The sequence below is a fragment of the Chiloscyllium punctatum genome, chromosome 9, assembly GCF_047496795.1.
Source record: "Chiloscyllium punctatum isolate Juve2018m chromosome 9, sChiPun1.3, whole genome shotgun sequence".
NCBI lineage: Eukaryota > Metazoa > Chordata > Chondrichthyes > Orectolobiformes > Hemiscylliidae > Chiloscyllium > Chiloscyllium punctatum.
Window position 1 is genome coordinate 5405194 of NC_092747.1, and position 16818 is coordinate 5422011.

General features: G+C 47.9%; 1 protein-coding gene and 1 long non-coding RNA gene across 7 annotated transcripts in view; one reads left to right on the top strand and one right to left on the bottom strand.

Annotated features, from left to right (window-relative positions):
- pde2a (phosphodiesterase 2A) overlaps window positions 1–16818 on the top strand; it is a 404089-nt gene that overhangs the window by 214688 nt on the left and 172583 nt on the right. For all 6 annotated transcript variants that reach the window (XM_072576762.1, XM_072576765.1, XM_072576764.1 and 3 more), the window contains one exon: window positions 15160–15234. In XM_072576762.1, coding sequence (XP_072432863.1) covers window positions 15160–15234 — 75 coding nt within the window. The remainder of the gene's footprint in view (window positions 1–15159; window positions 15235–16818) is intronic.
- The window catches only part of LOC140481102 (uncharacterized), a 67358-nt gene that overhangs the window by 20259 nt on the left and 30281 nt on the right, over window positions 1–16818 (bottom strand). The window lies entirely within an intron of this gene.

Below are 16818 nucleotides of genomic sequence, written 5' to 3' on the forward strand. Positions count from 1 at the left end.
CCTTCCAACCCTGGCAGCATCCTTGTAAATCTTTTCTGAACCCTTTCAAGTTTCACAACATCTTTCCGATAGGAGGGCAATCAGAACTGCACACGATACTCCAACAGTGGCCTAACCAATGTACAGCCACAACATGACCTCCCAACTCCATCTGGAGTACTGCATGCAGTTTTGATCCCCTTACTTGAGGAAAGGTATAATTGCATTGAACACAGCTCAGAGACAGTTCACAATCAGTTCCAGAGATAAAAGGCTTGTCTTCTGAAGAGAGATTAGATTACTTACAGTGTGGAAACAGGCCCTTCAGCCCAACAAGTCCACACCAACCCGCCGAAGCACAACCACCCAGACCCATTCCCCTCCATTTACCCCTGCACCTAACCCTACGGGCAATTTAGCATGGCCAATTCACCTAACCTGCACATCTTTGGACTGTGGGAGGAAACTGGAGCACCCAGAGGAAACCCACACAGGCAGGGGGAGGATGTGCAAACTCCACACTGTCAGTTGCCTGAGGCGGGAATTGAACCCGGGTCTCTGGTGCTGTGAGGCAGCAGTGCTAACCACTGTGCCACCGTGCCGCCCACAAATTGAGCAGTTTGAGTCTGTGTTCACTGGAATTTAGGAGAATGAGAGGAGACCTAATTGAGGTCTATAAAAGGTTAAAGGGGCTTGACAAAATAGGTGTAGAGGAGATGTTTGCTCTTGTGAGGCTGTCGAGAATAAGAGGTGGTAGTTTTAGGAATAAGGGGTGGCAGTTTTTAAAACAGGAAGCAGAGGGTGGGATTACTTCTCTCAAAGAGTCAGCAACCTGTGCGATTCGCTCCCACAGAGTGCGGTGGATGCAGGGACATTGAGTAAATTTAAAGAGTAGATAGACAGGTTTTTAATTAACAATATGTTTAAAAGTTATTGAGGGTGGATTTGAGGCTGTGATGAGATCAATGGTGATCACATTAAATGGCGGAGTATGGGAGGTGATGGCGTTGTGGTATTATTGCCAGACTACTAAATCCAGAGAGCCAGGTAATGTTTTGGGACCCAGGTGTGAATCTCACCACAGCAGACAATGGAATTAGAATTCAATAAAAGAAAACAAGAAAACAATTAAGAGTTTAATGGTGACCATGAAACTAACCTTGATTGTAGGGAAATACCCATTGCGTTCACTAATGCCCCTTAGGAAAGGAAGCTGCCATCCTTTATTGGTCTGGCCTACATGTGATTCCAGATCCACAGCAATGTGGTTGACTCTTAAAAACTAGGGATGGGCAATAAATGCTGGCTAAGCCAGTGACATCCCACTCCCTGTGAATGAATAAATAATGCTTGAGGCACTGAATTTCATATTCTTGCTCCTGGTTGTTATGAATAGTCAAAAATGAACAGAACCCCAGAAAATTCCTCTTTGTCTATGTAGTGCCTTCAATTAGATTAGATTTCCTACAATGTGGAAACAGGCCCTTCGGCCCAACAAGTCCACACCGACCCTCTGAAGAGTAACCCACCCAGACCTATTTCCCTCTGACTGATGTACCTAACACAATGGGCAATTTAGCATGGCCAATGCACCTGACCTGCACATCTTTGGACTGTGGGAGGAAACCCACACAGACACGGGGAGAATGTGCAAACTCCACACAGACAGTCGCCCGAGGCTGGAATGAACCCGGGATGCTGGTGCTGGGAGGCAGCAGTGCTAACCCTGAGCCACCGTGCCACCCCAATTGTCTTGAGTCACGTGTTTTTTATTCAGTTGTGGGATGTGGGTGTCACTGGCTGAGCCAACATTTCTTGCGCCGTCCCTATTTGTCCCCTTGAGAAGGTGGGAGTGAGCTTCCTTCTTGAACCGCTGCAGTCCACGTGCTGTAGGTCGACCCACACAATGTCCTTAGGGAGGGATTCCAGGATTTTGACCCAGTGACAGTGAAGGAATGACGATATATTTCCAAAGCACTGAATAGCTTGGAGGGAACTTGCAGGGGGTGGTGTTCCTATGTATCTGCTGCCCTTGTCCTTCTAGATGGAAGTGATCATGGATTTGGAAGATGCTGCCTGAGGATCTTTACTGAATTTCTGCATCGCATCTTGTAGATTGTACATATTTCTACTGAGTGTCAGAAGTGGAGGGTATTGATGCTTGTGGATGTGGGGCCACTCAAGTGGGGGCTGCTTTGTCCTGGATGGTGTTGAGCTTCTTGAGTGTTGTTAGAGCTGCCCCCATCCAGGCAAGTGGGGAGTATTCCCTCACACTCCTGACTTGTGCCTTGTAGATGGTGGACAGTCTTTGGAGAGTCAGGAGGTGAGTTACTCACCACAGGATTCCCAGCCTCTAACCTGCTCTTGTAGCCACCTGTAAACACAAGGTGTTTATTTGGTGAGTCTACTTGAGTTTCTCGTCAATGTTATCCCCCAGGATGTTGATAGTGGGGGGATTCAATGATAGTAACACCATTGAATATCAAGGGGCAGTAGTTAGCTTGTCTCTTATTGGAGATGGTCATTGTCTGGCATTTGTATGGCACAAATGTGACTTGTCACTTGTCAGCCCAAGCCTAGAGAGAGTCCAGACCTTGTTACATTTGAGCACGGACTGTTTCAGTATCTGAGGAGTCATGAATGGTGCTGAACATTGTGCAATCGTTGGTGAACATCCCCACTTCTGACCTTATGGTGGAGGGAAGGTCATTAATGAAGCAGCTGAAGATGGTTGGGCCTAGGACACTACCCTGAGGAACTCCTGCAGAGATGTCCTGGAGCTGAGATGACTGACCCTCCAACAACCACAACCATCTTCCTATGTGCCAGATATGACTCTGACCACTGGAGAGTTTGCCCCCCTGATGCCCAGCGATTCCAGATTTGCGAGGGCTCCTTGATGCCGCGCTCAGTTGAATGCAGCCTTGATGTCAAGGGCTGTCCCTCTCCCCTCCCCTCTGGAATTCAGCTCTATTGTCTGTGTTTGAACCAAGGCTGTAATGGGGGACCAGGTAAACAGCCAGGAGGCAGGAAGAACACATACTGGATTAGTGGTGCTGGAAGAGCACAGCAGTTCAGGCAGCTTCCAACGAGCAGCGAAATTGACGTTTCAAGCAAAATCAGGAATAAAGGCAGTGAGCCTGAAGCGTGGAGAGATAAGCTAGAGGAGGGTGGGGGTGGGGAGAGAGTAGCATAGAGTACAATGGGTGAGTGGGGGAGGAGATGAAGGCAAGCCAGGCAACATCAGGAGGTGTAGAAGTCGACGATTTGGGTATAACCCTTCTTCAGGACTGGGCGTGGATGTGGAGGGAGCTGCAGATAAAGGGTATAGGTGGGGGAGGGTTTTGGGTGGGGAGAGGGGCGGGGGGGGGGGGGGTGAGGTAGGGAAAAGCGAACACAGGTAGAGGATATGACCTGATTGGTCGATGGGAGGAATGAATCCAGTTGGTGCCTGGAAGGAAGGGTCAATGAGAGGAATGGAATGGAGGGGGAGGGGCTGGGAAGGGAGTCGGGGGATGGGGAGGGAGGTTATTTGAAACTGGGGAACTCAATGTTGAGTCCTCCTGGCTGCAGGCTGCCCAGGTGGAAGATGAGGTGATGTTCGTCCGACTTGTAGTCTGATTCGCTGTGGTAATGGAGGAGGCCGAGGATGGTCACGTTGGAATGGGAGAGGGAATTGAAATGGGTGGTAACTGGGAGGTCAGGTCGGCCTCTAAAGGCCAGACTGAGACGCTTGGCGAAATGTGCTTTGAATTTATATTCGGTCTCCCCGATGCAGAGAAGACCACACCAGGAGCACTGGATAAGGTAAACCAGGTTGGAAGAGAGACAGGTGAGCCTCTGTCTCACTTGGAACAACTGCATGGGGTCCTGAATGGAGGTGAGGGGATGGTGCACTGAGTGGGCCTGGCTGAGCCTGAACTAGGCCTCACTGAGCAGGTTATTGCTGAGCAGATGCTGCTTGATAACACCTTCCATCACTTTACTAACGGTCGAGAGTAAACCGATGGGGAAATTGGCTAGGGATGGATTTGTCCTGCTTTTTATGAACAAGACATAGTTGGGTACATTTCCCACATTGTCGGGTAGATGCCAGTGTAGTAACTGTACTGGAACAGCTTGGCTAGGGGAGCGGCAGGTTCTGTTGCACAAGTCTTCAGTCCTGTTGCTGGAATGTTGTCAGGGCCCGTAGTCTTTGCAGTATCCAGTACCTTCAACCATTTCTTGATATCCTGTGGAGTGGCTCAAATTGGCTGGAGACTGGTCTCTGTGACGCTGGGGACCACTGGAGGAGGCTGAGATGGATCATCCACTCGGCATTTCTGGCTGAAGATTGCTGTGAAAGTTTCAGCCTTATCTGCTGCCCTGATGGGCTGGGATCTTCCATCGTTGAGGATGGGGATATTTGTGGAGCCTCCCCCTCCAGTGAGTTGTTTAATTGTCCACCACCATTCCCGACTGGATGTGGCAGAGCTGCAGAGCTTGGGTCTGATCCGTTGGTTGTGGGATCACTTAGCTCTGTCTGTCCTTTGCTGTTTATGCTGTTTACAAGCAGGAGGCTGGAGGAACACAACAATCCAGGCAGCATCAGGAGGTGGCAAAGTCGACGTTTTGAGTGCTTATGCTGTTTGGCAAGTAGTCCTGTTTGATTGTTTCACCAGGTTGACACCTCATCTTCAGGTATGCCTGGTGCTGCTCCTGGCATACCCTCCTGCAAACTCCATTGAACCAGGGTTGATGCCCTGCCTTGATGGTAATCGATCATAGAACCTAGAACAGTACAGCACAGGAACAGGCCCTTCGGCCCACTATGTTGTGTCCAACATGACGCCAAATTAAACTAACCCCTTCTGCCTGCCGTCTCCCTTCATTCCTTGTATACTCATGTTTTTATCTAAAAGTCCCTGAAATGCCCCTATTGTATCTGCCTCCACTCCTGGCAGTGCATTCCAGACTCCTACCACCCTCTGTGTAAAATTCTTGCCCCTCACATCTCCTTTGGACTTCCCCCTCTCACCTTAAATGCATGCCCCCTAGTTTTACACATTTCAACTCTGGGAGAAAGATTCTGACCATCAACCCGATCTATGCATCTCATAATTTCTTGGACTTTTATCAAGTTTCCCCTCAGTCTCTGCCACAGAACCTCCACACCCTTCTCTATAGTGTGGTGACCAGAATTGAACGCAATACTCTAAGTGTGGCCTAATCAAAGTCCCTTACAGAGCTGCATCCTGACTCTTGTACTCAATTCCCTGACCAATAAAGGCAAGCATGTTACATGCCTTCTTTCCCACCCACCTACTGACACGGCCACTTTCAGGGAACTATGGTCTTGAACACCAAGATCCCTCTGCACATCAATGCTGTTCAGGGTCCTGCCATTAACTGTATACTTTTCCTTAACATATGAGCTCCCAAAGTGCAGCACCCCACACTTACCCGGACTAACCTCCATCTACCATTTCTCCGTCCATATCTACAATTGATCTACATCACACTGTATCCTTTGACAACTTTCTGCACTGTCCACAACTCCACCCATCTTTGTATCATGCAAACTTGCTAACCCGTCCATTTACATTTTCGTCTAAGTCGTTTATATTTATCACAAGCAGCAGAGGTCCCAGTATGGATCCCTACGGGACACCACTAATCACAGACCTCCGGCCTGAAAAGCACTCATCCACCACTGCCCTCTGCCTTCTCTGGGCATGCCAATTCTGAATCTATGTGGCCATGTCATGGTGGATCCCATCCACCTCAATCTTCTGGATGAGCCTGCCATGGTGAACCATGCCCTAAAGCCTTACTAAAATCCAATACTAATGGTTGAGTGGGGTATATGTCGGACCATGAGGTTGGAGATTGTGCTGGAGTACAATTCTGCTGGAAGTGTCAATGGGAAGACTGGGTACTGAGAGGGTCGGACAGCAATGGGCGGTAAATTGCCCACTGTGTCTTGAGGACCTTGATGGTGGGGAAGGTGCCGTTGATGTTTCCTGTTGCGATGCTACAGTGGTTGAGTGGGAACAGCTCCGAGCCTGCACCTGGATCTGTACATTGGCTTTGGCAATGCGGTATGGTCATAAGATTATGTCACAAGGCTGAGCACAAGATTAGGCCAAGTTAAAATAAGGTCAACCAAGAAACACTGTTCCCATTTGGTGATTGTACAAGGACTAGCTGACACAGATGTAAGGCTTCAAGTAAGAGATACAGGAGGGTTGTGTCTATGACAGAGTGGTCTGGAGGTCCGAGGGCCTGCTGGAAGTGAGGCCAATGAATGATGTTGAAATGAAACTGGAATATCACGTCTGGGTTACAGAGATAGAGCGGGGGAATGGAACCGAGTGGAGTGCTGTCCAGAGATCATGCGTCCTTTCAATGACTGTACCAACCTGCAGGTTCCTGTGTATTGTCTCAAGCAATCCTGCTTCACAATCACAATACCTTGGGTATTTTCCATTCATTCATGGGATGTGAGCATTGCTGGTTCAACCAACATTTATTACCCAGGGTTAAAGACCTACATTGCTGTGGGTCTGGAGTCACATGTAGGCCAGACTGAGCAAGGATGGTAGATTTCCTTATCTAAATGACATTAGTGAACCAGTTATAGAGTCATAGCACTGAAACAGACCGTTCGGTCCAATTTGTCCAAGTTTTCCAAACTCAACTAGTCTCATTTGCCTGCATTTGGCCCACACCCCTCCAAACCTTCCCTAATCATGTACCTGTCCAAATGTCTTTTAAATGTTGTAACTGTACCTGTATCTGCACTTTTATCATCATTTTTATTGAATTCAAATTCCACTCACTGTCCTGATGGGATTTGAACTTCTGTTCCCAAGACTTTAGCTGGTCTGTGCTAGTAGTCCAGTTGCAATAACACTGGACCATGTTCGATATAATCTGTTTGTTTTTTTAATCAGTAGTACATCCAAGGAGTGTGCATGTGAGAATGGTTTTCTTGACAAATGTTTGCTGCTGGTCACAGATTAATCTGAGAGGTTAATCTCCAAATCCCAGAGTCACCAAGAGAATCCAGGAGGAAGTGGGAGCCTTTCTTATGGATATATCCGGCAGGGCTGTGGGGGGTGTGATGGGCAGAGGGCAGGGGGGAGGTGTAAAATATTCAAGTTGTCTTCTCCCAGTGCAGCTCCCCCGCACTGAGACACCTCCATCGAATTGGGGAGCAGCCTCTTCTCTCCCTCCAGCTTGAACTTAATAAATTGGAACAATGGAGGCCCTTCAGCCCCTCAAACCTGCCCCATCATTCAATACGATGTCGGTTCATCTGATTTGGGCTTGGCCCCATTTGTCTGCCCCCACTGCTGCTCACCCACCACAGAAAACAAAAAAAAGACTCACGACACCCTTGTCAATCAGAAATCTAACTCCGTCTTGAGGGTGTTCCAGCCTCAAGTCGGGTTGTGAGGAGAGAATTCCACTGACGCATGACCCTCTGAGTGGAGAAATTCCTCCTTAAATTTGAGACCCCTCCTTATTCTGAATCCATAACCCCTAGTTCCAGACCCTCTCCCCTCCAGGATGGACAAACATCGCGGAGACACAGTGCAGAACGAGACCATTCGCCCCATCGACCTGGTACTAGCTCCCCAAGTGAGTTGGCTCAGTGCCACTCTCCTGCCTTTTTCCAATGACCTTGACATGTTGCAGATTTCAGACTGCAGTCCACTTCCGTTTTGGACAGCCTTGGGTTGAATGTGCTTCCCTTACCCCCTCGGGTATTGTGATCCCAACCCTGACCACTCCCCCCATGGAGAGTTGCGCTGTCACTACTGCTCCTGTTACCAGTGTCTTGAAGTCCCAGTCCTGCCGGCCTTGATTCTTACTCTCGTTCTTGTAAAATGTCTTTCCCTGTAAAACCAACTCTCCTCAGCCCTGGAAATAGCCCAGGGCACATGCTCTGCCCTGCCTGTGGCGCTCCCACGTCTCCCCTTTGAGAAGGGGCCCGGGTCTCCACTGAGACAGAGATAAGGAGGAATTTGTTCTCTCAGTGGGTGGTGAATCTGTGGAATTCTGGAGCACAGAGAGCAGTCACTGCAGTCTCACTAAGGCTGAGACAGGCAGATTGTTAATCAGTCAGGGAATCCGGGGTCGGGGGGGGGGGGGGTAAAGGCAGGAAAGTGGAGTTGAGGATCAGCTGATTGAATGGGCAGCCTGGACTCGGCGGGCCGAATGGGCGACAGCTGCTGCTACGTTTTGCTGAGAGTCTGTGGTCTGCGCTGAAGGATAAACTTGAGTCAGGAGGAATATTGCCACCGTCAGCCCACCTCCCAGAAACCCAGAGACAAGTGTAACATCGAGAAAAGAATACTGGCACTCGACTTGCTTTTTTTTTTGCACATGTCCTTGAGAGAGTGCTGCTCCCTGGGGTTCCTGATGTCAGCTGCTAGTTTGTGACTGCTAAATCCAGCCAGGAACACTGGCTGTGTCAGCTCCAGAGAATCAAGGCAGAGCATCAAGACAGTGTCTCCCTCTCTGTCCTTCCTCAGCCCCGCTCCCATTCCTGTCAGGGTGACAGGGCAGCTGCCAGGCTTTCTGAACATCTGACAGTAAATATTTATCTGAAGCGGTCTGTCTTTGACCTACCCGCACGCTCTGGAGCAGGGTGCACCAGTTGTGGATGTTTATCCAGCTCCATTGGTGACGACACACTGTTTACGTCAGCGCCCTTCCCTGAGATACTGTGTTATTTGCTGGTGGTTTCTCAGTAAAGTTCACTGCCAAGGGTCCCTTTTCAAAGGCACAGCGGTGTATCCCTAATGTTGCTGGATGACTAATCCAGAGACCTGGACTAATAATCACAGAGGCAAAGGTTCAAATCCCATTGCAGGAGCTGAATGGCTGCTATGTTTTAAGGTTTTATTAATGATAGTCTGTCTCAGTTGCTAAGTGGAAAGATCTTCCCCATTAAACCCTCGATACGTTTAAAGGCTTCGGTCAATTCATTGTTTGTCTCTCGGGTTTTTGTTCTTGGGAAGTCGTTTCTGTCTCTTTCTCAGGGGTAAAGGGAGTGACTGAGAATTCTCAGCCCACCTGGCTCACAACCTCTCCCCACTCAGGGTGACTCCATGCCACACAGATCGTTGGAAAAGTTACCCACTTGTCGATTTACTCCCGAAAGACTTACTTGAAATCGAGGGCACAACAGCTTGCTTCACTGTTACAAAAACACAAACAAGGAACAAGGGTAGGCCACTCAGCCCTTCGATCCTGCTTCCCCATTCAATAAGAATGTGGCCGGTCCGATTTTAACCTCAACTCTACATCCCCACTCTCGGTCATCAAGAATCTATCTCTCTCTGCCTTAGAAATGTTTAGAGATTCTAAATCTCATAACCTTCTGAGGGGAGAAACATGTTCTCATGCCTGTGTTAAACGATTAAATTCTTATTTTTAAACCCTGACCCTATTAGTTTTATTTTTCCCCACAAGAGGAAACATCCTTTTCACATCCACCCAGTCCAGTCCTCTCAGGCTCTTATATGTTTTAATTAAGTTGCGTTTGACTCTTAGAAACAGGCCCAGCCTGTCTAGCCTTTCCTCATCAGACAATCATAGAATCTCAACAGCAGGGAAGCAGGCCATTCCACATTGAGTCCACATTGACCCTCTGAAGAGCATCCTACCCAGACGCACTCCATCCCTGTAACCCTGCAGCTCACCCATCTTGCCTGAACACTATGGGTAATTTCCCATGGTCAGTCCACCTATCCTGCCCTTCTTTGGACTGTGGGAGGAAACCCATGCAGACATAGGGAGAATCATAGAATCTCTACAGTGTGGAAACAGGCTATTTGGCCCAACAAGTCCACACTGACCTGTTGAAGAGTAACCCACTCAGACTCATTCCCCTACCCTATTACTCTACATTTATCCCTGACTAATGCACCTAACCTACATGTCCCTGAACATTATAGGCAATTTAGCATGGTCAATTCACCCTAACCTGCACATCTTTGGATTATGGGAGGGAACTGGAGCACCTGGAGGAAACCCACACAGACACGGGGAGAATGTGCAAACTCCTCACAGACAGTTGCTCGAGTTTGGAATCGAACCCGGGTCACTGGCGCTGTGAGGTAGCCGTGCTAACCACCGAGCCACCGTGCCACCCCATAATCTAGTCAACCTGCTGTGAACTGGTTTCAACACGTTAACGTCCTTCTGTAAGTATGGTGACCAGCACAGTACATAGTGCTCCTGGTGTGGACTCACCAATGCAACAATACAGTGTAGCAATAACAAAAAAGCAGGTTAGGGACTGAGGGAGGGGCCGAAATCAAGGTGGATTGGAGGGGGGGGTGGAGGTAAAACACTCCGGCCTCCATGGTGCCCACTTTTCTCTAAATGCCTCTTTAAAAAAAAGCTTTTTTTATTGTCATCAAATACCCCGTGCCTTCATTTCAATGAACAAATTAAACGCACAGAGAAGTATAGCTAATACCATAAGATATAGGAGCTGAATTAGGCCATTCGGCCCATTGGGTTCACCATTTGATCATGGCTGATACGTTTTCCGACCCCAATCTTCTGCCTTTTCCCTGTGACTCTTGACCCCCTTACTAATCAGGAACCTATCTATCTCTGTCTTAAACACACTCACTGACTTGGCCTCCACAGTCCCCTGTGGTGATGAGTCCCACAGATTCCCCAACCTCTGGCTGAAGACATTCCTCCTCACCTCAGTTCTAAAGGGTCACCCCTTCACCCTGAGGCTGTGCCCTCGGGTCCTAGTCTCTCCTCCTGGTGGAAACATCTTCTACACATCCTCTCTATCCAGGTCTCTCAGGATTCTGGAAGTTTCCGTGAGAACCCCCCCTCATCCTTCTAAACTCCATCGAGTACAGACCCAGAGTCCCGAATCGTTCCTCATATGACAATCCCTTCATTGCTGGGATCATTCTTGTAAACCTCCTCTGGACCCCCCCTCCAAGACCAGCACATCCTTCCTTAGATACGGGGCCCAAAACTGTTCACAAGATTCTGAATGTGGTCTGACCAGAGCCTTATACAGCCTCAGCAGTACAGCTCTGCTCTTGTATTCCAGCCATCTTGAAGTGAATGCTTACATTGCATCTGCCCTCCTAACTGCCACCTAAACCTGCATGTTCACCTTCAGAGAATCCTGAACTGGGACTCCCAAGTCCCTTTGTGCTTCGGATTTCTGAAGCCTTTCAGTGTTTAGAAAATAGTCTGCACCTCTATTCTTCCTACCAAAGGGCATAACCTCTCCCTTTCCCACATTGTATTCCATCTGCCACTTCCTTTCCCACTCTCCCAGCCTGTCCAAGTCCTTCTGCAGCCTCCCCACTTCCTCAACACTTCCCACCCCCATCCCTCCATCTATCTTTGTGTCATTTGCAAACATTGCAACAATGCTCTCAGTTCCTTCATCCTGATCATTAAAGGGTATGGAAAGATGAAGGAATGAAGTTTGGTGGGGGTATTAAGGCATCCTGTGCCCACCTCTCCCTAAATGCCTCTCAAAACAAGTTTTATTCCTTCCTTATATACCCAAAAGTGCTTTTATGCTCCTCTGAATGTTTCTCTTCTGCCACCAACTCACTGGCTTTTTTTTTCCATTTATCACCCATAGAGTTATAGAGATGTACAGCACTGAAACAGACCCTTCGGTCCAACCTGTCCATGCCGACCAGATATCCCAACCCAATCTAGTCCCACCTGCCAGCACCCGACACATATCCCTCCAAACCCTTCCTATTCATATACCCATCCAGATGTCTCTTAAATGTTGTAATTGTACCAGCCTCCACCACATCCTCTGGCAGCTTATTCCATACACGTACCACCCTCTGCTTGAAATCGTTGCCCTTTTAGGTCTCTTTTAAATCTTTCCCCTCTCATCCTAAGCCTATGCCCTCTAGTTCTGGACCCCCACCACCCCCCCACCCCAGGGAAAAGACTTTGCCTATTTACCCTATCCGTGCCCCTCATGATTTTATAAACCTTTATAAACCTCAGCCTCCGACACTCCAGGGAAAACAGCCCCAGCCTGTTCAACCTCTCCCTGTAGCTCAAATCCTCCAACCCTGGCAACATCCTTGTAAATCTTTTCTGAACCCTTTCAAGTTTCACAGCATCCTCAGCCCTCGTGTTTCTGTATCGATTGCCAATTTACTGTCAAATTCTGTCAGAGACAATACAATGACAATAAATCTGAGGGAGAGAGGGTGGTGATGAAATTAGGATGGAGTTGGAGGAGGGAATATAATATATTCCAGTCCCCGCATTGCCCACCTCTCTCTAAATGCCTCTGAAGCCATCCTTTATCATTTCGGTTTGCCTTTTCTGGTATTTTTGAATATCTGGAAGTGTTATCACACACAGCCAGCAACACAAAATCCTCTCATGAAGTCCCCGTGGTTTTTTCCACCTACTAAGCACCTGCAGGAAATCACCTGTATTTCCACATTACGTTATGCAGGTCATCAATGGTGAGGGAGAAATAAGGAGAAAGGGAGCATTTAAATCAAAATGTTGTTGATATTGAGGATAATACACCCAGCCCCCTGCAGTGCCCACCACTCTGTCAATATCTTTAAAACCAGCCTTTAAATACATGCTCCAAGGAGTATCAACTATTACCGACAGAACATGGGTTTTGTCATTCTGAAAGGGACATCCTTTACATTGTCTTGTCCTGTATAGTGTACCAACCCCAGCATAAAACCAGTGGGATACACAGGCTGAAATTAGGTGGGGACGTGATGGCCTAGTGGTTTTATCACTGGACTGTTAATCAAGAGACCCAGGCAATGTTCCGGGGAGCTGAGTTCAAATCCCTTCATGTCAGATGGTGGAATTTGAATGTGATAAAAATCTGGAAAATAAGAGTCTAATGATAACCATGAATCTATTGTCGATTGTTGGGAAAACCCCATCTGGGTCACTTTAGGGAAGGAAACTGTCTTCCTTACCTGACTCAAGACCCACAGCTATGTGGCTGCCTCTTAACTGCACTCTGAGCAATCAGTACTGGTCTGGTAGGTGACACTGACATCCCCTGAATGAATTAAAAATAAACTCCAGGCAGGGTTTAAAACAAGACTGTAGAATGAAATTTTCAAACAGTGTTGCTCAACTTACGCTGTCCACATCTGAAACATTTTGTGGTGAGAGAAGACAGAGAGAGACAGTTTGCTTAGAATTCAGAATTGGTGTATTCCTTGGCTGGAAGATAATAATGCAGCGACTGTGCTAATAGAAATCTCTCAGCTGTGAGACTGTAACACACTGGAGCAGTGATCCTCTCTGACCTTATTGTTTGTGATTCCTGCTCAGTTGGGCAATGATGTGATTTTTTTCCCCCCTCTTTCACTCAATACGTATTGCTCAGAATCAGAATTAACTTGTAGCAGTTTCCAAAGGACAGGTCACGGGTCATTTAAGACAGAGATGAGGAGGAATTTCTTCTCTGGAAGGGGAGTGAATCTGTGGAATGGCCTTTATTTCAAAGGGGCATAGAATTGGGGAGGTTTCGCTATAGAAGTGAAGTGGGGAGGTTTCGCTAAACCTATACAAGGCACTATTGACCAACCTGGTCACACCTACCACCTGTGTTCACTTATCACTATCTGCTCCTCTCCCCACCCAAAACCCTCCCCCTCCCCTTTATCTGCAGCTCCTCCTACTCCCACCCCCAACCCTGAGGAAGGGTTTTACCCGAAATGTTGACTCCTCCACCTTCTGATGCTGCCTGGCTTGCTGTGTTCTTCCCGCCTCCTGCTGGTTGACCTTGGATTCCAGCGTCTGCAGTTTGTTTTCTAGTGAGAGCCCAGCTGGAATACTATGGACAGTTTAGGGTCCCTTATCTAAGGAGAGATAGACTGGCATCGGAGGCAATCCAGAGATCGGCTGATCCTAGGAATGGAGGGACTGTGTTATCAGGAGAGGTTGAGTAGGTTGGGCCTGCACTCATTGGAATACAGAAGAATGAGAGATGACCTTGTTGAAACTTACCAGATTCATTCAATATGATTATGGCTGATCATCCAACTCAGTGCCCCATTTCTCCCCATACCCTTTGATCCCTTTATTCCGAAGAACCATATCTATCTCCTTCTTGAAAACATTCAATGTTTTGGCCTCAGCCACTTCCTGTGGCAGAGAATTCCCCAGGCTCCCCCCTCTCTGGGTGAAGACATTTCTCCCCCATCTCAGTCCAAAATGGCCTCCTCCATATCCCTAGACTGTGACCCTTGGTTCAGGACTCCCTAGTCAATGAGAACATCCTTCTTGTTGGAAGTTGATTATTTGGCCAAGGAGGGTGAATAGAACGGATAATATTGACATTATGTATTGCCTTAGTGCCATCCATGCTGAGAGTCATGATGTGAAGGTGCTGGTGTTGGACTGGGGTGGACAAAATTTAAAATTGCACAACACCAGGCTATAGTCCAACAGGTTTATTTGGAAGCACTAGCTTTTGGAGCGCTGCTCCTTTGTCAGGTAGCTTGTGGGGCAGGATCATAGGGCACAGAATTTATAGTGAAAGGTCAAAGTGTCAAATAACTGATGCGGTGTTTTTGATAAAGTTAGATTGCTGTTAAGTCTTTAATCACTTTGAATGGGGATGCAGATTCCAATTGATTAATATGTAAATCCCAGAATTTCACACCACAGCCCCAAGATAACTTAAGGTTTAATCAGTATTAAAACATGCTGACACCTCAGCTCAGACAAAGGTATGAGGTTGGAGTCTGTCTGTATCCCAACCTGGAGCCAGACTGGAATTTATAAAATGTCACATTGACTGTAGTGGGGATGTCTAGGACTAGAGGGCATAGGTTTAGGGTGAGAGGGGAAAGATATAAAAGAGACCTAAGGGGCAACTTTTTCACGCAGAGGGTGGTGTGTGTATGGAATGAGCTGCCAGAGGAAGTGGTGGAGGCTGGTACAATTGCAACATTTGAGAGGCATCTGGATGGGTATATGAATAGGAAGTGTTTGGAGGGATATGGGCCGGGTGCTGGCAGGTGGGACGAGATTGGGTTGGGATATCTGGTTGGCGTGGACGGGTTGGACCGAAGGGTCTGTTTCCGTAATGTACATCTCTATGACTCTATGATTGACTGCTTACAGATGAGAATAAGTGACTAACTCATCTTTGTTCTGCTTTGCTTCCAGTTACAGGAGGAAACTCACTCGGCATGTTGCTGCATGTTGGTATCATCAGAAGACAATGGTCAACTCTTCTGTCGGGTCAGTGCTGGGGTGCTGTGGTCAGTGAGGGAAGGGGGCTTCACAATCAGGGACACTGTTTGACAGGATCAAACATGAGGTCGTCATTGACGTCAGTGCCAGCCATGGGTCTCCCTCCCACTGACTCAGAGAGGTCTTGGATTGGAAGGGGCAATTCCATGTTTGTTGACCTATCTTCTAGCTCCCTCTATAGGGCTGATCGAGTGCTGCCCACTGCCATCTCTTGTGATATTGAACCCCTGTTCCTGCAAGTCTTTATTGTATATTCCAATCAAGCTGTTCAGCGATGTCCCACCTATCCACTCGCACAGATGGGACCTGGACCTGGGTGTTCCTGGTTCAGAGGAAGGGGCACTGCCAGTGAGTCCCCCAATGGTCTTTGATGCTGAAGTGTGTGTAGACATTGTGTGAAATGGCAGTGGGTCCACCATTGATTGCCCTGTACCTTACTGGTCACTGCATTTTCAAACTGATGGAGGTAACCACAGGGGAGGCAATACAGGAAAGGATTGTTTTCTTTGTTGACAGTGTGTGGATAGCATAGAAATGTAGAAGTTAGCAGCAGCAGTAGACCATTCGGCCCTTCGAGCCTGCTCCACCATTCAATATGATCATGGCTGACCATCCAACAGAGTCCCCTGTTCCCACTTTCTCTCCCATTCCCTTTGATTTCTTCAGCCCTAAGACCTAATGTCTTGAAATGTTTTGGTCTCAATTGTTTTCTGTGGCAGAGAATTCCCCAGGATCCCCACTCTCTGGGTGAAGATATTTCACCTCATCTCAGTTTGAAATACCCTAGCCCGTGTCCTTACACTGTAACCACTGGTTTCACTGGCTGGGCCAGCAAGTATTGCCCGTCCCTAGTTGCCCCCTTGAGAAGGTGGGGGGTGGGCTGCCTTCTTGAACCGCTGCAGCCCGTGTGCTGTGGGTAGACCCACAATGTCCCTTAGGGAGGGAATTCCAGGATTTTGACCCAGTGACAGTGAAGGAACGGCGATATATTTCCAAGTCAGGATGGGGAGTGACTCGGAGGGGAACTTGCAGGGGGTGGTGTTCCCATGTATCTGCTGCCCTTGTCCTTCTAGATGGAAGGTGGATTTGGAAGGTGCTGTCTGAGGAGCCTGACTGAACTGGCCCCATGAAAGGAAGTTACCTGAACTTCAGAATGTTGGTGATGAGGAAAGATTGGAAAGACTGGAATAATTTCTGTTGGGATCCCAGTGGGTTGAAGGGAGAGCTGATTGTAGAGAATAAATTGATGGTGGATTCGGAGAGAGTGAGTAGTAAGGTTCAATTCTGCACTGTGGAGGGGTACCAATCAAAGGCATGGAGCGTTTGTAGGACAGAAACGGTTTAATTGGGAATCGAGGGGAATGTATTTCATTCACTGAGGATCTGGAGGGTGGTGTTAGGGCAGAAAACATCACAACCTTTTAAAAATGTTTGAACACATGGTTAAAGTGCAAGAACATGATTGGCTACACACTCAAAGCCAGATAGTGAGATTAGCTGCATAGCTCATTGTAGGTCAGCATGAACATGATGGGCCAAATGGCCACCTTCTTTGCTATAACTATAAAGATT